Here is a 23022-nt window from a genome sequence, read left to right as displayed (position 1 = left end):
ATGGAGTGAGTTACACACAGAAAGGCTTGGTCCACCTCCCATGAGGTGGAGATTGGTGGCAGGGAGGCAATGGGGCACAGGGACAGGCGGGAATCCGTTGTAGAAGAGTCACTGCCGGGACCTGCTGGTGAATTGGCTCCACCGGATCTGGCTCTGAACAAAGCTCACTGCTTCCTGTGGCTCCTGGATTTGCAAGCCTCTGGGGCTTCCCGTCTCTCCCTGCACCATCTCCACCTCCCCAGCAGCTGTTCCTTGTCATGTCAGTGCATTTAGAAAGAGTGCCAGTCACCTGTCTCCAGGTGGTCAGAGGTTGAAATCCCTTTTGAAAAGTTAATAACAGAAGTGATGCATGTTCATTGTGGAAAAATTAGAAATACAGAGAAGCACAAAGAAGAAAAAGAAAATGCGCCAGAGTTAACCATCAGCTGCTAGGCTTTGATGGGGGAGGAGGTTGAACCCAGGTGATCTGGCTTCAGCACTTTCTAAATCATGGTGCCTGTGGCCGGGTGACCTGGAGGGAGCTCCCTGACCATAGAAGGGGTTAGAGACACAGCGCCCCTCTACCCTCACTCTCAGCAGAGGTGGAAACCTGGAGACTGGTCTACACATGGATGGTGAGTGGCGTTTGACTCTTGGAGGTTTAAATAAAACAAACACTGAGAGAGCTCATGAACTCTGGGATGTGGAGTGATGGCGCTGTCATTTGGGCCAAGTGTCCTGTCCTGTTTCCTAACCCCTGCCTTGAAGTCTCCACTCATTTCTGCCCAATCCTGACCCCCAGAAGCATCTGTTGATCTTAGCATTGGGCTAAAAGCTAATGCCAGCCCTGGCCAGCCACTTTTGTCTGCTCTCCTCCCCTGACCTGGGCCACTCCATCTTTTAAACACTCTCGGGCCATTCTTGCACAGGGACCTGGTCTTCTTCCTCCCCGCCCCTTGGGGCCTGAATTCTCAAACCCTGTCTGGCCCAGGCCTACCTTTTTGTGGGGCTTTCCTGCCTGCTCCACCAACCAACCAGCCCCGTGGTCCTGGACAGCTCCTTTTCCTCTCTATTTCCTCATGGGTACGATGGCAGTCGTGCTTTCTCCCGATTGTGGCATTGGTTACGTGAGGCGACGTCTGTGTAGTGCTGAGCCCATGGAGGACACTAAAAATAAAAACTAGTTCCTATTATTTATTGCTCTATTAGATTTTTCTCCTTCCCTTTTGCCTCCTCTAACCCTGAATTGTGGGCGCAGGGACTGGGGGAATAGATGGGAAGAAGGCTGGAGATTCCAGGCCCTCCCCCATCTCCACTGTGGGTCTGACCTTTGCCTGTTGCACACAGTGTTCCGTCTTCCGGGATCCCAGTGTCATCTGGTGGCATCCCTCCTTCCCTCTTTTGGTCTCCATTTCCATGTTGTTTCTTCAGATTCTGTGACCACCTCTAAAAAAAAACTGGGCCGGGGGATTTCGGCTGAGCTCCCAGCCCCATTATGGCATTGTAGTACTGAAGCTGTTCAGTATCAATTCTCAGATCTCCCCACTCCCTCTTTACTGGAAGGTGACGATGGAGACTTGACTGACAATTTTCATTACAGAGCCGAGGCTGGAACTAGGAGAACAGAGGCTCAGCCTGCCCCTGACTCCAAACTTCGTACCTTAGGATCTCTGGCTCTCAGGGAAGAGTGAAACTCTCCCTCAGAGGTTCGTGGCTCTGGAAGAGGGCCAGCCAGGCCTGTTGCCAGTGGCAATGACTACCCCTCCTCCCAGTACCTTTTCTGAGTCCCTGCCCTGAAGCAGCACTAGTGCACAGGGAACAGATCTCCCCACCAGGAGGTTCAGGGGCTCCCTGCCTGGCCCTGCATAGCTGGGGTGCTCTCGATCACTCACCAGGAGGGTTTGCCCTCCAGCAGCCTGGAGCTCCTTCATGCTCTGTTTGCTCCTGTCTTTCAAGTCTCCATGTGGTTGCCTGTGCAGTCCCTTCTGTGGGATCCTCCCCTTCCCCTGGCTTTTTCCTACTTACCTGTTGATAATGGCCATAAACAAAACTAACAACAGGTACCTTAGGCAGCTACCACAAGGACCCTGGCACTTTGTTGTAAGGAAGGAACCCCTCTTGCAGGCACAAAAACTGAGGCTCAGAGAGGAGGAGGGATTTGCCCAAGCCCACAGGGTTAAGGTATAAAGCTCAGACATCCTGATGTGAAGTCGGGGAGAGATGCTGTCACTCTGCTTATGAGGCAGCTGGTGTGTCTTTCCATCTTGACACCCCCAGGCTAGGTAGGGTGACCCCATCATGGCTACTGCTTGTCTCCCTGTCTTGTAATCATCCCTCTGATACCTCCCATCCTCTCAGGGTCTGTCACTGCCCCAGCATCTAGTACAGGGCCTGGCCTAGCACACAGTTGGTGCTTAATCTGCCATGCTGTCCCCAGTGGTCAGAGTGCTGACGGAGGCACATTGCAGTTGTCAGTTCCCATGGCGACTGACATCACTGAGCTCTCTGTGCCCCGCCCCTTTCTCCGGGGCTCCTGCGCTGGGAGCTGGCCGTGGTGCTGACAGGCCCGGGCATGGACGCCCACCCCCAGACCCCAGCCCTGTGTCCCAGTAGGACACTTTCTGAAGCCTGCTCTGCCCCGACTTCCAGGATAGCCTCTTGCCCATCCTTTGTTCAGGAGACGTTTTTCTGAGGGCCCCTGTGCTCAGGTACTGCTATAGCACCGTGAACCCATGGAGGAAGGATCAAGGAGAGCCACATGGGATTCCAGTCATTCGATGATTCATCAAACATTTATCATGCACCTTGTATGTCTTGGAGAAACCCTCAGGAACTCAGACTCCAATTGAAGGTTGAGTAGTAAGGGGTAGAGAGCTTTTGGGATTGCATGGGCAAAGGCCTGTAAGCGTGCAGGTGAGAGGCTTGTGCATCGGGAAGCCCAGCTCAGGACTCTGGCTGCCACCCAGAATTGGTGATTGTCATTTTACTTTTTGGTCTCCCCTTTGGCTCAGAACTACTGGCATCTCTGGCTCCAGTGCCCAGCCCAGAACCAGGCACAGTGGAGGGGTGTTGGAGCCAGGCAGGGGACTGGCATGTTTGTGCTGGGAACCAAAGAGCCAGGTATGCTCTGTGACCAGGTTTGCAGCATTTTAGAGAGCCTCCTGGCCTGCTGGGGTTGGGGGCAGATATAGTGATAATCCTGGCAGGAGATGAGGCCTCCTATTCAAGGGGACAGTACCTCCCCAACCCCCAATCTTAAAAAATAAAAGTAAAAATCCCCTTCTGGTGCTTTGGCCCAAATGGCAGTGGGAAATAATCACTTTTCACAGGCCCCTTATCCACAGCCAAGCCCTGTGCCAGTTTAATCAGCAGTGCCGGTGTGACTTGAAGAATCCCGGGCTTGAGAGATCAGGAGAGGGGTTAAAGAAAATTACCCTCGCCTCCTCCATGCTAATGTAATCTCTAACCAGATCTGCCTAGCCGCAGCTCAAATTGCTTTTTAGATTAACATTTAATTATTAACAGGGTCCCTTGGAAGGCCTCCGGCTCAGAGCAGGGATGGGGGAGGGAGCGGCAGGAGGGAGGCGGGGGTGGGCTTCCACTCTGGCTGCCTTGCTGAGACAAGGGGTGGGAGAGAGAAGGAGGAGTAGGGGAGAGGGGTCAGGAAGGGAGAAAGAGAGACAGCAGGAAAGAGGAGAAGGGGAGGGGAGCATCAGGACAGGGAGGCAGATGGAGTTAGGGATGAGACGGGAGAGGAAGAGACAGACAGTGGATCTTCTCTGGTGAGAGCTCCAAAGGGGGTTGGAGGAAGCTTGCACCTAGATTGCCGAGGACATTCCTGGGCTGGGCAAGGGTCCCATCACTCTTCCATCCTGACCAGAAGCAGGTTTGCTGCCCCTTGCTATATAGAGTGGACTGGACTTTCTGAGACTTTCTACTCTATTGGCTCAGCTCGTGGTACTGGGACCAACACAGAGAAGTGACCCGTTCAGGGCCACCCCACCAGGGTCTGACCCCAGTATTCCCAATCCAGCACTTATTCTCTTCCCCGGGCCCTGGGCCTCCCACCACCACTTCAGGCTCCTGTCTGCCTTTGGGGCAGGCTGTGTGGCCAGGCAGTGTGCAGAGACTTCAATTCCAGCCGAGGGATGGAGGTGAGAACTGTGGGAGGGCTCCCTCACCACCTGCCTGTCCTGCCACCACCCCCAGGAAGGCTGCAAGGCCCTGAGGAGTGGCCGGCATCTCCTTCACTTCCTAAAAGGGAATTCAGAGTCTGAACCATCTACTCCTTACATGCACTGCTGGGTTTTGCCAGCTTCCTATCTTGTCTGTGCTCAAGATTCTAAGTCCCTCAAAGACAAGGGCTACATCTAGAGCCCCTTTGTGTGCCCACAGGCCAGAGGCTGCCCAATGCCTTGCATGCAGCAGCTGGATTAAATTTGAAAACCAAATGGTCACATCCTCTTATGTCCAAGCTAGATGGCCCTCATACTATCAGCTGGTCCACTCCCTATAAAGGTTCATTTCGGAAACAGACTCAGAGAAGTGCTGTGACTTCCTCCAGGTCACCAGCCAGTAAGAACCCCAGTGCCTGGCCCCTGCCTGGCAGGTACAACCCAGAGGCATCTGGGGCCAGCTCTCTTCTCTGAACCAGTCCTGTTGGACACCAGGAAGGGCCTGGACTGACCTTCCCCTCCAGGTCACAGCTAGGATTTGGCCTTGAATAGAGCCACAGAAGCCAGGTTGGTAGCTCTAGGAGTTAGAGGTAGAGGAGAAGATGGGGGCTCAAAGGGGCGCAGCCTGTGGCTTTCCTGGGGTCACAGCCTCAGGGCCCTGTGGTAAAGCCAGGTATATCCTCCCATTCTGCCTTGGGGTCAGCCCAGCCTGGCAAGGGGCAGACTGCTGACCTGCAGACACATGAGGAAATGTTCCAGCCACCTGCTGCATCAGGAAAATGCTGGAGGCAGAGAGAAGTCAGGAACATCCCTTTTTAGTGGGAGGTCAGTTCTGGCTGGATGTTCCCTTCTGGCAGGACGCTTTGAGCAGTTTCCATCCTCCCAGTACATGGCGCAGGGCTGGCCCCCAAAAGATGCTTGGGAAGTGTTTGCTGCCTAAATCAATGAATGGGCAGGTAAGAAGCAAGGCCTGGGCTTTACTCATCTCAGTGTCCTTCTGCCCAATGCCAGCCTCAAGAGTTGCGCTCCTTGAATGTTTATGGGATGAGTAAGTGGCGTCTAGGAGCCCTTCCCCCCCACCCCTTCCCCTCCTTGCACCCCTTCTTTCTGTAATCCCAGCCCCTCCCACAGTAGGATCAAAGTGGATTTGGGCCCTGGGCAGAAGTAGGCCCTTGCTTCCATCCCTCCCTGGCCAGCTGACTAGGAGCTGGGAGCTGACACGCCCCCAACCACGATGGAGCTGCTGTACAGTGTGGGGCTGAGGGTGTGACTGGGGTTGGCATCCTTGGGCTCTGCTATCTAAAAGCTGTGTGACCTTGCACAGATTGCTTCCCCTCTCTGTGGCTGTTTCCTAAGCTGTGAAATGGGGCCACAGAGGCCACAAGGAGGAGGCACGTGGTCTTGGCACAGAGAGCAGTCAGTACATGCTCACCACCGTCAAGAGCCCAAATTGCAGGTCGCTGTTTCCCAGCTTCCCCTCCCACTGGCCTGTGGGCTCCCTGACGCCCCCTACAGCCAGACAGGCGAGGGCAAGATGACAAAAGGCAGGCAGGGCCCAAGAACCCAGTTCCCTGCTCTTTTAATAAAAATAGACAGCCTTTAGACAGCCTTCTCCCATTCATTGTTCTGCTGAGGCAAGCATCACAGACTCAATTCCTCCTCGGACCTGGAAAGTTCCTTCTTTCCTTTCCCCTCCCCTGTCACATTTCCTTTATCTAAATCCTCAGCTATGAAAGGACACATCGACAGCTGGGGGCGTTATCTGGTGGAGGGGACCTTTTCCTTGGGTGTCTCTGAGATAAGGCGTCTTATCAGCCCCCATGTCAGGGAAGGTGCCAAGCATTCTAATCATTGAGGCATGCAACATTTTCCTCTCCCTGCCCCTCCCTTTCTATTATTAAAGTCACAAAAGACCTTGAGCTTATAAACAGTCTGATTTGCAGGTAGCGTTTCAGAATGAACAGTGCTCCCTGGATGGAGCGTGGCCAGGGGATGATGAGTCCAGGTGGGGGTTCTGAGAGGCTAGCCTCCTGCCGATGGGATGACACCAGGCAGGGAGGGGGCAAGGTGGGGTCACAAAAAGAACATGAGTGTTTTAGGCGCATACCCCAATCCTGTCTCTGCCTTGCTGTGTGGTCTTGTATGGGACCCTTGGCTTCTCTGGGCCTAGGCCACTTTATATGACAATAACCAATTCATTGATTCGGTCATTCATTCAACACCTATTTATTAAGTGATTACTCTTGCCAGCCACTGGGGAGAGACACAGTCCCTACCCCTAAGAAACCCAGTCCAGTGGAGAGAGACAGATGTGAAAATTGGCAGTTACACCTTAGTATGATCAGGGCGGAGATGGAGATGGTGGATATCTGGAGGAAGGGACAGCCGAGCCAGGATCTGAAGACAGATCTGAGTTCAAATGGATTAGGGTCATGGTGCCGTTGGCAGGAGAACCAGCAGGGGCAAAGGTCAGGAGGTATGAGGCAGCCTGACTGGAAGGAGGGCCATGGGGAGCTGAGAGAGAGATGAGGTTTGGTGGGCAGAGGGCTGGGCTGTACTCTGGGGCCAGAGAGGTTTTAAGGCCAAGGAGAGGAATATGACTGTCTTGGTTGCAGATGATGGGGGATGATACAGGAGTTGGAGGTGGTGGTCCCCTTGTCCTTGACATGTTTCACTGTCCCCTCCCCACTTCCCTCCTAGGATACTCCAACACCCTGCCACGTGCCCCCAGCAGCAGGGCACAGGGTTCCTGGGAGAATGGGCAATGAGTTGGGACAACTGGGGGTGCAGAGAGAAAAAAGTCCCTCTTCTGTAAGTGAAGAGCATCTCTCAGGCTGCCTGTAGCCCTCCAGAAGCAAGGAATGGGAGGATGCAGGCAGCTGCCTGGTGAAACTGAGCCAAAGCTGAGGCCTGCACTTGGACACCATTGTGCCCTGAAAACCCCCACACCCTGAGCTCAGTCGGGTGACCCCTCTCAGCTCCCAGAACTGCCTGGCATCCACCATAAGAGCATTCTGACAACTGGAGCCCTGCTGGGAAGGCAGCTGATGGGGTCCCAGAAGACTCCGGAATAGGCGACCTGCCCCTCCCCCAACCATTGCAGCCCCCAGCCTGCCCTTTTTCAACTGCAAAGCATGCAGGATGTATGGCCCATGGGGCACTGGGGCACCTAGAGAAGGGCTGGGCTTCTCTAGGACCCCTGGCACCTGGTAAAAGGCTGGAGATAGGACTGGGCATGGTGAGGACTCTAGAAGAAAGCGACCTGGGCATACCCATAGGAGTCATGGAGCCACTGTTACAGGCCAGGGAGGGTCATTAACCCAGCTGGGGTTACACAGCATGTGCTGGGAGTCAGGTTCTGGGCTTCCAGCCCAGGTTTCTGCAGGGCACCAGTCTCTGACCCCCCTCGTTACTGTCCTGAGTGCAGCCAAGCTCAGTGGTGAGGGGGTGAGTGCACCCAGCCACTCCCCTGCCTGGCCGCCCTGGCAGGCCACGGACCCTGTGGCTTGGGTTTCCCATCTGTGGAGGGAGAGGTCTCAGGCTGGCTTTCTCCGGAGCTACCCCCTCTCCACCACCACTATGTCAGAGCCATGAGAGATGGACCCTGCCCGGAGCAGGGGGCACAGAAGGAAGCGGGCCAGTGTGAGGGAGGTTGCCATGGGCCTCGTACCTTCCAGGTTGCACACGATTGTGAGTCCCTGTGGACTGCCTGTGTGTGAGAGGATACCCGTAAGTGCAGAGGAACACGCCACGCAGCAAACACCTATGTACGTAGGTGAGTGTGCACCAGGGCGTGTGTGCACGCCCAGCCCTGCCTGTCCACATGCACAGCGTGTCCTCCAGGGCCAGTGTCCACGACTAGTGATGGCGGGCCCGAGTCAGGCCCGCTCCCGCCACCTGCTCACGTCGCAAGTCCCCGAGGAGAGGAGCAGCGCTGCCTTCCTACAGTCAAGGACTTTCATCCCTGCAATAAGCCCCACTTCATTCCCTTTTTAAACTGTATAATTTCTGCCTGATTGTAATGGCCTATTTTAAAATTACCAGAAATCAAAGCCAGGAAGTGGATACTGCAGCTTTTATTGCGTCTCTGTGTTAAGGCTGGCGATTGGGGAGGGGGCGGTGAGAATCACCTCCCCTCCCCTCCATCCCCCACTTTCTCTCTTTCTCTCTCTCTCTGGATTTTTTTTTTTTTTTTTGAGACAGTAATAGGAGAAAATTGGTTTTGAAACTGAATAAAAGTCCCTTTCAGAGGAAATCATTTCTTTCAGGGTACCTTTGCTGAAAGTAAAATAGGGCATAATGAAAGGTGGTTACGCGATTGTCTTTCATTTACCGAGAGGCCAGGACAGACGGGAGGCTGCAACCGTCTCCGGGAAATACAAGATTGGAATAATTGCGCCATAACAAGGAGCTTGTTGTGAAATTAGTATCTTAAGAAAGTAGTGAAAAAAGGCTTTTCCTCATGAATACTTCATTATTAGAAGAAAACGGTAGAATTTAGGACTCCAGACACCTGTTTAGTATTAAATAACTTCCTTTTCTTCCCCTTCAGCACACCCCCCCTCTGCTTTCTTCTCCTTTTTTCAAACCAACATGAAGATTGAGGTGACTCAGCTTGGCTGCTCAGGACTGGGGGAGGTCGGGAGGTGGTGGGGACGGGGTACCCAGGTGGTAGACATCAGGGGCGTCCGGGGTTGAGCTCACCCCAAGACCTGCCTTCTCCTTAGTAGGAAGGGAGGAAGGGACCTCTAAGTAAACTCTCACTGCCACCCTCCTATGGGGGCCTCCCAGGCAGATCCACCCTGACCCTGCTGCCATTCAGGGCCTTTGGGCTCTCAGGAATGTACTTGCACCTCCTGAAACGTTCTCTGCAGGAGAGTGGGTTTGGGGAAGCTGAAGACGAGTGTCTGTGTGAATGTCAGGCTCTGGCTGTCGGGGAAGGTACCACACGGGCCTGTGTGCAGCCACATCTGAGCTGCTGCCCTGCAGGGCACAGACCTCTGTCCTTCCCATTCGGGTAAGGAGCTCGGTCAGGCAGCGACAGGGATCTCAGGTCAGGGCAGCCTTGGTGGCCCATGGGGGCTGGGCTCAGGGTGCAGCATGGATCAAGGTTCGAGCATCCCTCATTCTCCCAGGGACGCCATCCTGACATCTCCCCTCCAGTGGGGGCTGTGAGGATATGCTGGGCAGGAGGCAGACCAGTACTTCAGTCACCTGGGACACCCACGTACCCTCATGTTTCCCAAGCACCCCTGTGTAGACACCCAAGATGACCAGGTGGGGTCTTCAGGTTGACTTGCTTACAGGGGCCTGCCACCAGCTGGAAGGACAGCCTGCTACAGGGCACAGAGGGAGTGAGGAGGGACTGGGAACATCAGGGCAGGCCCCAGAGCAGGTGACCCATATGTCGGGCAGGGCTGGGCATGTCTTGATGTCAGTCCTGCCCTGTCATGGTGTGGCCCCCACTCAAGAGCCCGGATTCTCTCCCTTCCCACGAGGTCACAGATGGGCCTCTTGATGCCTCGGGCCTTGGTCCCCTCATCGGTCGAATAAGGGGAAAGGGTGTCTGCTTTGAGAGTCTCTGATGTTCTTTGGGGTTGCAGGGAGACTCCTTGGGGGAGGCAAACACAGAGCAGCCCCCAGGTGACAGCACACCTCATCTTCCTCCTGCAGGGACCCTGCCGCAGAGCGCGCCCCACCGGGGACCCCCAGCTCAGCCATGCTGGCCTGTCTGCAGAGGACCCAGAACCCCCCGGGCCAACACCTGGCCTGCCCGAGCAAGAGCCTGGAACTGCGCAAGTGTGAGTAGGACACCTCCCCAGCCTTTGCAGGGCAGGTCGAGGGTGGAGAACGCCATTCACCCCACAGGACGTCCACCCACCATGGCCCTGTCTGTGCTCTCTCAGGCCTCCAGGCCTTGGCCCCAGCTGTGCTGCCTTCCTGGTCTCCCTCCCCAGTATGACACCCACTCCTTTGTCTGGCCGGCTCCCACTGGGTGAGACTCTCAACTCTGGCGTGACCTCCTTCCTGGCAGCCTCTTCTGACCACCACCATCACCATGACCCAACCCCGCCTCTGTGACTTCACCGCCATTGTCTCGCCATGTCTGTCTCGCTCACCACCATTAAAGTAGGATGATATGGAAGCAAAAAATAGAATGGGATCCCTGCTTGAGGCCCGTGAGCTGTGTGGTCTTAGGTGTTTCCTTCTCTCTCTGGTCTTGCTTTTTCACTGGGACTGGTGACCAGGGATCTGTTCTCACTATCTAGGACCAGGATCCCAAATGCTCTGATCTGATTATTTTTAGCTACTATAATTTCTTTTTTAACAAAGTACTTAGAAATGGAGATTTGCATTAAAATCTGGATTTCTAGGATCTCTTGAAAAGAAAAACAGAGGATCTGGTAACACGGGCCTGTGTGCCTGGACTGCAGCTATGGTTAGAGCTGAACAACAGCCTCTTTTAAATGGATGTCCATCTCCAGGTCACCGCAGTCTCCACCCCTCGCTATTGCTTCTGTCCTACAGCCTGGGATCCGTTGCCGTTTAGCATGATGCTTACACTGTGAAAATAGGTTTTCTTTTAAATATTTACTTATCTTTAGACAAGGTAACACATTCATGTTATCTAACACTCAGAGGAAGGAAGGGGTGTACAGACAAAAGCCTCCCTCTGGGCCAGCCACCTGCTTCCCTTGCGAAGGGAGTCCATGTCGTCAGATTCCTGGGTGTCCTTCCAGATGTTTTATGCATCCCAGCAAATATGTGTGGACACGCATATTTTACACAGTGTCCTGCACCTCACTGTTTCCCTCTGCAATCTATTCTGTATGTCAGCTTCTAAAGAGCATCCTCATTCTTTTGCCACATAGTTTTTCCCAGCAGGGATGACCCATAATTTATCTGGCCAGTCCTCTGTTCAGACTGTAACTGACCTGTTGCCATCACAAGCAGTGCAGCAGTAAACATTGTATGTGTCATGAGGGTGTGGATAAAACTGCAGGGGACATTTCTGGAAGTGGAAATACCAGGTCAAAGGGGTGTGTATTTGGCATTTTGATAGTTGTGGTCTGATAGACATCTTTAGATGGTGCATCTGTGGACACCTCACATTCTGGTGTGAGAGGATCTGTTTCCCACCCCTTACCATCACAGCGTCATATCACACTTTTAGGGTTTGCTCACCTGAGCAGTGAAAATAGGATCACAGTGTGGGTTTGTTTTGTTTAGGGAGTCCAGGTCTAGCTATGTTGCCCAGGCTAGTCTCAAACCCCTGGCCTCACGCCATCCTCCCGCCTCTGCTTCCAGAACAGCTGGGATTACAGGCGTGAGCCACTGCACCTGGCTACAGTGTAATTTTAACTCAGTTTTATATAAATGAGGTTGAATATCTTTTCATGTCTGTGCTATTTGTTTTTCCTTTGACTAATCACTTATCTCCTTGGCTCCTTTTCTTTTAATTGGGTGGTTGTTTTTGTCTTTATTGATTTGTAGAAGCTATTTGTATATGATGGAATCAGACCTCTGTCTGTGGTATGAATTGCAGATGTTTTTCCCAAATTGGTTTTTGTTTTCGATTCTGCCATGGAGGAATTTTCTTTGGGAAGTGAGATTTATAAGTGTTTCCTTTTATGGCCTTTGGATTTTGCATCATACTTAGAAAGTCCTTCCTCAGGCTAAGATTATTATTTTTTAATTGCCCCAGGTTTCTTACAGATCTTTGATGGTTTTTAAAAAATGTATGAGGCCAGGCACAGTGACTCACACCTGTAATCCTAGCACTTTGGGAGGCAGAGACAGGTGGATCACCTGAAGTGAGGAGTTCAAGACCACCCTAGCCAACATGGCGAAACCCGGTCTGTACTAAAAAACACAAAAATTAGCCAGGCATGATGGTACACACCTGTAATCCCAGCTGCTCGGGAGGCTGAGGGAGGAGAATCACTTGAACCCAGGGAAGCGGAGATTGCAGTGAGCCAAGATCATGCCACTGCACTCCAGTCTGGGTGACAGAGCAAGACTCGGTCTCAAAAAAAAAGTATGATATCTATATGATCTATAGTTTATTGGGGACAAAGTGTGAGGTATGGGACCAAATATATTCAAGTATCAGTGCAATACTGTTTTATTTATTATGTTGTTTAAAATTGTTATCCTTATTAAAGTATAATTCATATACCATTCACCAATTTGGAGTGTACAATTCCATGGTTTTTAGTATATTCACAGAATTATGCAGCTGTCACCACAGTCAATTTAGAACATTTTCATCACCTCAAAAAGAAAACCGACACCCATCAGCAGTCACCTCATCTCTCCCCATCAACTCCCTCCCCTTTCTCTACAGATTTCCCTATTTTGGACTAGCGGCTGGCTTCTTTCACTTAGCGTAATGTTTATAAGTTCATCTGTGTTGCAGCATATGTCTCTCCAGGTTAAGTAGCCCTTATCAGAAATGCTTGAGACCAGAGTGTTTTGAATTTTGGAAAATTTGCATTATACCAGTCGAGGGTCCCACATCAAAAAAACCAAAATGCTCCAATGAACATTTCCTTTGGATGCAACATCAGCACTCAAAAGGTTGCAGATTTGGGAACACTTTGGATTTTAGACTTGGGGTACTCAACTTATAATACTTTTCCCAGACAGTCTTGCTCTGTCGCCCAGACTGGAGTGCAATGGCGCAATCTCAGCTCACTGCGGCCTCCACCTCCTGGGTTCAAGTGATTTGCCTGCCTCAACCTCCTGAGTAGCTGGGATTACAGGCACATGCCACCATGCCCTGCTATTTTTGTATTTTTTAGTGGAGACGGGGTTTCACCATGTTGGCCAGGCTGGTCTTGATCTCCTGACTTCAGGTGATCCACCTGCCGTAGCCTCCCAAAGTGGTGGGATTACAGGCATGAGCCACCGCGCCCAGGACCTGTAGTACATTTTGATATTTGTTGCTCCTTGTTCTCCCCTCTCCACCCAAATTTCCTTGGCTCTTTTATATATTTTCCTGTCTGAACTATAGAATCAATTTATCTAGGTCAAAATAAAAATCCTGTTTGTGTTTTTACTGGTATTGCATTACATTTACAGATGAATTTAGGAAGAAATGATACTTTTATGATGCTGCCTTTCCCACCAAAATATGATACATTTCTGTTTCATGTCTCTCAGGAATTTTTTAATATTGGCCTTGTTGAAATCTTGAACCTTGGTTGGTTAAGTTTATTTCTGGATAGTTTAGCTTTTTTAGTTATTCTTTTCTTCCATAAATGAAGGTTGGTTATATGAAGGCTGTTAACTTCTGCCACCTTACTGAATTCTTTTATTGTGCATAACAGTTTTTCAGTTTAGCCATTTGGATTTTTCAGTTATTCTATTGTATGATTTACAGATAATAAATTTACACCCTGCTTTGTTTTATACCTTAATTTGTTTTATTTAATAGTTGGCTACTATTCCTGGAACAATGAAAAAATAATAGTGGCAATAAACATTCTTGCTTTGTAGCTTCTAGATTTCCCCATGAAGCAAATGCTGGCTTTGGGGCAGATAGTTTAGCAGGTTAAATAAGTCTCCATCTATTCCTGTTTTGTCGAGGATTTTAAAAATCAAGAATGGAAGTTGAACTTTGCCAAAAGATTTTTCAGCATTTATCATCACATTTTTCCCATCAGTGAATTAACATGAATAATAATAGATTTCTTAATATTGAACTATCCTTGCATTCCAGCCCCAGTTGGTCACGGTGAATATTTCTTTATAATATACTTCTGGGTTGGATTTGTTATTTAGGATTTTTACCTCAGTCTCATCAAAGAGATTGTTCTTTGGTTTTCTTTTTTTGGAACAATTTTGATTGGGTTTTGCTATGTTATACTCACATCATGAAGAAAATCGAGGCTTTCCTTCTTTCTCTTTGCCTGAATAGTTTAAATAGACATAGAATTATCTGTTCTTAAAAGTTTGGTGATTCTCCATGAAACTGTTTGGGCTAGTGCAGTTATTTGGGGTGAGTGGGTAGTGCTTTGATAATGCTGTTTCTTCTCTAATAATTGGTTTAATTGTTCTGCTTTTTGGGTGACTTTAGTAAATTATTTTTCTCTAGAAAAGTATTCATTTTATCCAGGTCTTCAGATTGATTTGCATTAGGTTGAACTAAATAATTTTTACAACTCTTAAGTGGTGAGTTCAGCCTTATTTCTTATATTGCCTATTTTGTGCTCTTTTTCCTGTTTTTCTTCATTAGGTTAGTTAGCTTAATGATACTATCTATCCCCTTTCCCCAGAGATTCATCTTTAGGATTTATTTATTAGTAATTACTCTTTTCTGGTTTCTAACTCATTAATTTATGCTTTTATCTTTATTAAAACCTTCCTTCAGCTTTTAGGTTTTTTCCCCTTAGAGAGTTACATTTTTACATTACTTTTTTTTTTTAAAGGAAAAATTCAGGCTACAAAGTCTCTGAGCACTGCTGAGCTATATGTAGTATTTTCATTATTATTATTTTCTAGATATTTTAAATTTTAACCTAATATTCATTTGAGTCCCACCCATCCATTCAAATAGTGGGTGCTTTTGTGTTTTACTTCTAGGGTGGTGGTAGTGTTTTTTATGATCAGAGAATCTTGTCTGTCATTTCTACTTTTTAGGAATTTGTTGAAGCTTTCTTTATGATATAACCTATGGTAATTGTTGTGAGCTTTGTGGATTTTTTAATGGGAACTTAAAAAGGTGTTCATTTTGCTTTCAGCATTCAGTTTGGTATATACCAATTTTATCTCCCATTAATTAGACTTTTAGGTTTTCTATAGTCTTACTTTCCTGTCATGGATGGAGAAAGGAATCAGACACCTGCTGCTAGCATCTTCCTGTCTATGGCTTCTTGTAGCACCTGTATCTTTGGCTTTTGAATGGCGATGCAATGTTATTTAATGCATAGATATTAATAATCTTAAATCTTCATAGTGAATTATATCCTAAGAGATAAAATTGAATCCAGGCCAAAAAGTCCAGGATTCAATTTTATCTATTAAAATGGTAATCTCTGCCTTTTAAATTCACGTTTCTCTTAAAACCTTTGCCAATCCTTTTATTTCAGCCTTTCTGAATTACTTTGTTTAGATGTGACTCATATACTCTAGAGTTGGATTAAGCTTTGTGATCCAGTCTGAATGCCCTTTTTTTCTTTTAATAGGAGAGTTTAGCCCATTTACATTTATTGATATGACAGATGTCTGGTTTTAGTTCAGTCATTTGTGTTTTATTTAAATTGCTGTAAAAAGTCTTTCACTGTGTGATTTGTGTTCTCTGCTTTGTTTTGCGTACCTACTAATCATAACGAAGGTTGGTGGTTTTGTTCTAGTGGTATAACTATTCCTTTAGAATAGTATCTATTATTTTCCCTATGAGGAATAAAATCATGAAACTGGCAGATTTTCTTTTTCTTTCCACAACATTTTCTTAGAGTTCACTTCGTATTTTCATACCTGTATTATCTAACATCAGTTTTAAATGGTATCGTTTTATTCCAGCTATTAAAGATGAGACTATCCAGCCGGGTGCAGTGGTTCATGCCTGCAATCCCAGCACTTTGGGAGGCCAAGGTGGGAGGATCACTTGAAGCCAGGAGTTCGACATAAAGACTAGGCTATCAGTCTACTTATAATCCTGTCCCCTTCTTTCCTCCTTCCGTTCTCATCTGTTATTAGCGATGCTATTGCTGTAATCTCCGGGCTTATAATATAGCACCTGGTATGTCACCATGATCCCCACATTTGTTTCTTTAATAAGAATAGTGCTCACTACCACATCTTTTGCATTGATTTACTCATTGTCTGACGTTGGCCCTCTAGTATTTTCCTGAAGGCCTCCTGTGAACAGTACTCCTGGAGTTTCTGCACATGCAGAACATCTCTCTGTTGCCTTTCTACTTGAATGGGTTAAAATAAAAAAGTTCCTGGTTCACTTTGTCTCTTTGAGGATTTTGTAGGCTTTGTTCTACTGTCTTCTGATATTGCATGTTGCCATGGAGAAACTGAAGCCTGATTTTCCCCCCTTCTATTTGATTTTGATCTTTCCATATCTTTCATGTCCAGTTACTTGATGAGGATGTGTTTGGGAGTTGATCGTACAGAGTCTGTTTTCCCTGGAACACAGTACTGTGCCCTCTCAGCATGCAGATCCAAGGCTGGGATTTTAGTTTCCTTCCTTGGGGACTCCAGTTAAGCATATATTGGCTTTCTTTCACCTATTTTCCCTATGTACCTTTTTCTGATTAGACCTTTCTGACGCATTTCATATTGCTCACTTTTTTCCCTGTGTTTTCTGCCCCTTCTTTTTTCTCCTGTGCTCATTCTATTGCCCCCTTGACTTGGGCAGTAAGCTTTTTTTTTTCCTTCTCCTTTATAGAAACAACTGCTTACTAAGTTTTTTCCTTCTTGATGAAATACTTGTCTATGATTTTCGTCTCTTCTGTGACTATATCCTTCTGCTGGGAGGTGTTTTGGCCAACCATGAATTTACTTAACGCTTTGTCTTGCTTTCATTTGTTAGTGTATTTTTTATTAGGTCCTATGCTGGTTCGATTTAGATTACTTAGGAGGAAATTAGTTTTTCCCAGTCCATTGGCAAGAGGTTCAGGTTGGAGAAAAGCCAGGGACATGTCCTGAGCTGACAAACCCCTACTTTCACTGCTTCAAATAAGGGGTTTAGATTTTGTCCTCAGGGTGTGCCCCTCACTTTTGGGACATGTTTGCTGCTGACTTTCAAATCTGCACGTATGGCCCTTTTTTCTAATTCTTTTACTTTTATTTATTTATATTTTTTTGAGACAGTCTTGCTCTGTCACCAGGCTGGAGTGCAGGAGCACAATCTCAGCTCACTGCAACCTGTCTCCTGGGTTCAAGCGATTCTCCTGCCTCAGCCTCCTGAGTAGCTGAGACTGCAGGTGCACACCACTATGCCCAGCTAATTTTTTGTACATTAGTAGAAACAGGGTTTCACCATGGTCAGGATGGTCTCGATCTCCTGACCTCATGACCCACCTGCCTCTGCCTCCCAAAGTGGTGGGATTACAGGCATGAGCCACGGCGCCTGGCCTTTTTCTGCTTCTTAGCCCTACTTGATCTCTGCTGCTCTTGGTAGCCTATTCGTTTTTGTTTAGTGATTTAGCAGCTACAGTGTATTCCACTGCAGGGATAAAAAATGGTAACATTTAACCAGCCCTTGCCTGATGGACATTTAGGTTGTTTCTAGTCTCTCACTATTCTAAACAGCCCTGTAATGAACATCTTTGTACATGTACATCTGTGAAAAAAAAAAAAATTCTTCCAGGCTGGACTCATTGTCTCAAGGGTCTGTGCATTTTTTTTGAGATGGAGTCTCACTCTGTCGCCCAGGCTGTAGTGCAGTGGCACAATCCGGGCTCACTGCAACCTCCAACTCCCTGGTTCAAGTGATTCTCCTGCCTCAGCTTCCCAAGCAGCTGGGACTACAGGTGCATGCTACCATGCCCGGCTAATTTTTTGTATTTTTATTAGAGATGGGGTTTCACGGTATTAGCAAGGATGGTCTCGATCTCCTGACCTCATCATCTGCCCGCCTCAGCCTTCCAAAGTGCTGGGACTACAGGCGTGAGCCCCCGCACCCGGCGGGTCTGTGCATTTTAATCTTTGATTGCTACTGTCCAGCTGTGAGGACTCCCTGCCCTCTGCTACCAGATGGCTAGAGAAGGGGCTGGTCCTGATGACTTGGGCTGGCCCTTCCTTCCTGCTCCCAGGCCAGAACATGAGAGCGTGGATGGTCACCAAGGATATCCTGCTTCCCCCGCCCATTCAGATCCTTTGACATCTCTGCACGTATTGGAAAAGACAGTGACTCTGCCTGTAATTGAAGAGCACAGGAAACAGGAAGGCAGGAAGGGAGATAAGCAGAAAATTGAATTGGGTGCCCTGCTGTTGCCAGTCAGCGCCTGGACACTAGGTCAGGGAGGCTCCTGCCCTTTCCTTCTAGGCGTGGTTCTTAGGTGATAGGGCCCAGATCTCTATTCTTGTCCCTGTCGCCCCTGGGCAGAACCAAGGCAGGAAAGGGCTTGTGACTAGACCTGGGGCCATGCTGTGTTTTCAGCCAAGGGAGAAAGGTCTCAACCAGGCTGTGGGCAACATGATGACCCTGGATGAGTGGTTCAGCCTCTCAGGGCTCCTGTTCTCCTCCCTCTGTAAAACAAGGGCTTAGTTGAGGTGGACCTCAGAAACCACCCAGCTCTGGCCGTCTGTGATAACGTTGAAAGCTTGGTTGAGGGGGATGAGGTGGTCCAGTCTGAAACCCCTATCTCCCTTTTTCTGTAAAACAGGGATCAGAGTAGCTTGTGGTGAGGTCTGGCTGTAGGCTGAGAAATGGCCAGGGAACCAGAAATAACCACAGTTCACTTCTCTGGGATCCAAGGTCAGATGGGCCAGAGGAGGTGGGTTGCAATGAACTGTGAGTCCAGGAGTTTGGGCGGCAGGGGCCTATACTAGGTGACTGGGAAAATGACCTGCAGAAAAACAAAGGAACCTGCCTACCCCTGGGCCAGCAGCCTGTGGGTCTCCACTGCTCAGACCCTTCCCCACTAATATATCTTCAACTTTCCCATCATGGTGTTAATATGCAAACTTTGAGTCACACACTGCTGAAGATACAGGCTGTGCAGAAGCCCCAGAGAGGCACTATGAGGGCTGGTGGTCTGGGGGCACTCAGGGACTGGGCCTTGTCCCTGTCCAAGGGGCTCAAGGAGGTAGAGCTGAGGCAGCTGACTCAGGAGGCAGACATGAGCACCCACCCTCCTCAGCTGGACCTTAGGTATATGATGTGGCCTCTCTGTGCCCCAGGCTGCTACTCTGCAGCCAAGGGTAGCATGCCCACCCTGCCCCATCCCCATGAACCCCTAGGGCACAGGCTTTGGGACTGTCTAGGGGTCAAATACAGGCTGTGCCCTGAAGGGTGTGTATGTGTGGTCTTGGATGAGCGAGTGACTGCCTCGGTCTCTGCTGTGACATGGAGATAGGGATGGAAGGAGAGGACCCTACAGGGCCTAGCAGCTGACCCAGACACCTCACCTGCTCCTGTCCTGGGGCGGGAGCCTCTCCCCCATAATATCCATACCAATGAGGGGGCAAGATGCTCCACAACCCGTATTGCTCATGATAGATGAGAAGCTTTGAAGGGCTTGTCACCCAAGAGGATCAGGGAGCAGCTGTTCCCCAGTTCCCACCCTAACTCCACCCCCACTCCACCCCTGCCCTACAGACCCCCGGGACACCGACAGGCTGGAGCTACTGCCCAAGTGAACTGCTGCCCACAGGCATTCCCGCAGGTGCCACTGCTTCCACTGATGCTAATAAAAGACGGAAGAAACAAAGCAATTTAAAATTTCAATGAAATTAAAAATAAATCTAGGGCCACATAGCAGATTCAGTTATGTAGCTGTTGCTGAGTGCAGCCTGAGGGATGGAAGGAAGGTCTGGGGCCGCCCCTGCCGCGGGTGCCCAGCCTGTGAGAGGACAGAGGCTCGGAGATGAAGGGCTAGATAGATCTCATCCCTGTTTATGATTTAACAACTAAAAAATAAGCTTCAAGCCAACTAGGAAGAAAGTCAACCTCCTTCGTTTACCAGAGTCCAACCACGATCCACTGCAAACAAACTTGAGGCTTGATAACATCAGAGGGAGACAAAGATCCTAATCACTGCTTGTCCACACACTGCACAGAGGCTGTGGCCAGCACAGGTAAGCTAGGGCAAGTACATTAAAAGGTAGTATAAGGATTAGAAAGGAGTAGAATTATCTGCATAGAAAAACCCAAGAGGCCAGTTGCAGTGATGTACATTTGGAGTCCCAGCTACTGAGGAGTCCGAGAGATCAGCCTCGCCAACATATTGAGACTTTGTCTCTAAAAAAAGAAAAGAAAGAAACCCAAGAGAATAAGACTTCAGCAATATAAGATCAACATACAAACGCAACTGCACTCCTTGACAGCAGAGGCTGGCAAACATTTTCTGCAAAGAGCAGATATTTTCAGCCTTGCAGGCCATATAGTTTCTGTTAGTAATTTATTAACACTCCCGTTCTGGCAGGAATACAACCACAGACATACATAAATGAACGGGTATAGCTGTGTTCCAATAAGCTTTTATTTACAAAAGCAGGCAGCAGGCCAGATTTGGCCCACAGGTGGTAGTTTGGGACTTTTTTTTTTTTTTTTTGAAACAGGGTCTTGCTCTGTCACCCTGGCTGGTGGGCAGTGGTGTGGTCACAGCTCACTACAGCCTCGACCTCCCGGGCTCCAGTGATCCTCCCACCCCAGCCTCCTGTGTAGTTGGGACTACAAGCTCATGCCACTATGCTCAGATAATTTTTTAATTTTTGGTAGGGATGGGGTCTCACTATGTTGTCCAGGCTGTTTTTGAACTCCTGTCTCAAGTGATCCTCCTGCCTCAGCCTCCCAAAACACTGGGATTGCAGGCATGAGCCACTGCACCTAGCCTGTCCATTTTTAAATTCAGCAATTTATCTTTTTATTAAGTTGTAAAACTTCTTCATATATTCTAGATACAAGTTCTTTATCAGGTGTATGACCTGCAAATATTTTCTCCCGTTATGGAGTTGTCTCCACTTGCTTTGTGGTACCCTTTGAAGCACAAAAGGTTTGAATTTGGTCACTTTTATTTTTGGTGTTTTTATCTAAGAAGGCTTTGCATAACCCAAGGTCATGAAGATATACTCCTGTGTTTTAAGAGTTTTCTGGTTTTAGCTCTTCCATTTAGGTCTGTAATTCATTTTAAGCTTTGTGTACATCATGCATGAGGAAAGGATCCAACTTCATTCTTTTGCATATAGATTTCTGGTTGTCCCAACACCATTTGTTGAAGAGACCAATCTTTCTGCTACTGAGTTGTTTTTGCTTCTTTTTGAAAATCAGTTGACCATAAATGTAAGGGTTTATTTCTGGATTTTCTCTTCCATTGATCTACATGTCCATCTTTATGCCAGTACCATAGTGTCTTGATTCCTACAGATTCATATTAAGTTTTGAAATCAGAAAGTGTAAATCCTCCAGCTTTGTCCTCCTCCTTCAAGATTGTTTGGGCTATTCTGAGTCCCACGAAGTCTAGTCTCAGCTTGTCAAGTTCTGCAAAGAAGCTAGCTAAGGTTTTGATAGATTTGCTTTGGATTTGTAGATCAACTTAGGGAATATTGCCATCTTATTATTGTTTTCCAATCCATGAACATGGGTGTCTTCCTATTTAATTTCTTTCAAGAATGTTTTGTAGTTTTCATATTTTGAGTTTTACTCTTCTTTTGTTAAATTTATTCCTAAGTATTTTATTCTTTTTGATGCTGCTGTAATTGGAATTTTCTTAATTTTATTTTTGGATTGTTCATTGTGAGTATATAGAAAGACAACTGATTTTTGTATATTGATCTTGTTTCCTGCAACCTTGCTGAACTTCTTTATTCTAATAGTTTTTTAGTGAATTTCTTAGGGTATCCTGTATACAAGATAATGTCATCATCTGTGAATAGAGATGATTTTACTTCTTTCTAATATGAATGCCTTCTATTTATTTTTGTTGAATTGCTCTTGCTAAAACTTTTAATACAATGTTGAATAGGAGTGGAAAGATACTTTGATTGTAGAGGGAAAGCATTCAGTCTTTTACCATGAAGTATGATGTTAACTATGTAGTTTTCATAGTTTGTTGAGCATTTTTATCATGAGGGATATTGATTTGGCAAATGCTCTGTGTCTATTGAGATGAACATGTGGTAGTTATCCTTCCATCAATGTGGTATTAACATTAGTTGATTTTTGGATGTTGAACCAACCTTGCATTCCTTGGATAAGTCCCATTTGGTCATGGCATATAATCCTTTTTCTAAGTGACTGGATTTAGTTTGCTAGTATTTTGTTCGTTTTTGCGTCTATATTCATGAGGGCTATAAGTTGATAATTTTGTGTGTGTACTATCTTTGATTTTAGAATTAGGGTAATACTGGTCTTACATAATTCATTAGGAAGTGTTCTCTCTTCTACTCTGTCTATGGAAGAGGCTGTGAGTAATTCTTATTTAAATGCTTGGTAGAATTCACACACAAGGCCATCTAGGTCTGGGCTTTTCATTATTGCTAATTCAATCTCTACTTGTTACAGAGTTGTCTTCATTTGCTTTGTGGTATCCTTTGAAGCACAAAGGTTTGAATTTGGTCACTTGTATTTTTGGTATTTTTATCTAAGAAGGCTTTGCATAACCCAAGGTCATGAAGACCTTGGTCTATTCAGATTTTGATTTCTTAAGTTAGTCTTTGTAGTTGATGTCTTTCTAGGAATTTGTCCATTTCTTCTAAGTTATGAAACTCTTACAATTTATTAAGGAACCTAAAATAAATTGACAAAAGAGGCAAATGGCCTTCATAGCGAAGGTAAATTTATTGTGATTTTTTTTTTTTTTGAGATGGAGTTTCACTCTTGTTACCCAGGCTGGAGTGCAATGGCGCGATCTCAGCTCACCACAACCTCCGCCTCCTGGGTTCAAGCAATTCTCCTGCCTCAGCCTCCTGAGTAGCTGGGACTACAGGTGCACGCCACCATGCCCAGCTAATTTTTGTATTTTTAGTAGAGACAGGGTTTCACCATGTTGACCAGGATGGTCTCAATCTCTTGACCTCGTGATCCGCCTGCCTCGGCCTCCCAAAGTGCTGGGATTATGGCATGAGCCACCACGCCCGGCCAATTGTGATATATTTTTAAAGACATAAATAAACTTAGAAATATTTCATGTGTATAGACAGGTTCAAATGGAAAAAAAAAAATTCAATCCAATCCTTATATCTTGAG

At 47.6% G+C, this 23022-nt stretch overlaps 1 protein-coding gene across 1 annotated transcript in view; it reads left to right on the top strand.

Annotated features, from left to right (window-relative positions):
* FAM222A (family with sequence similarity 222 member A) overlaps window positions 1–23022 on the top strand; it is a 55870-nt gene that overhangs the window by 19506 nt on the left and 13342 nt on the right. Inside the window, exon 2 of the mRNA XM_012469113.2 lies at window positions 9828–9955. Within this exon, the coding sequence (XP_012324536.1) occupies window positions 9874–9955 (82 nt within the window). The 5' untranslated portion in view covers window positions 9828–9873. The remainder of the gene's footprint in view (window positions 1–9827; window positions 9956–23022) is intronic.

Source organism: Aotus nancymaae, unplaced genomic scaffold, assembly GCF_030222135.1.
Source record: "Aotus nancymaae isolate 86718 unplaced genomic scaffold, 86718_ANA_hifiasm-v0.15.2.pri h1tg000021l, whole genome shotgun sequence".
Taxonomy (NCBI): domain Eukaryota; kingdom Metazoa; phylum Chordata; class Mammalia; order Primates; family Aotidae; genus Aotus; species Aotus nancymaae.
The sequence above is the reverse complement of the archived record's forward strand: the minus strand, read 5'-3'. Positions and strand labels throughout refer to the sequence as shown.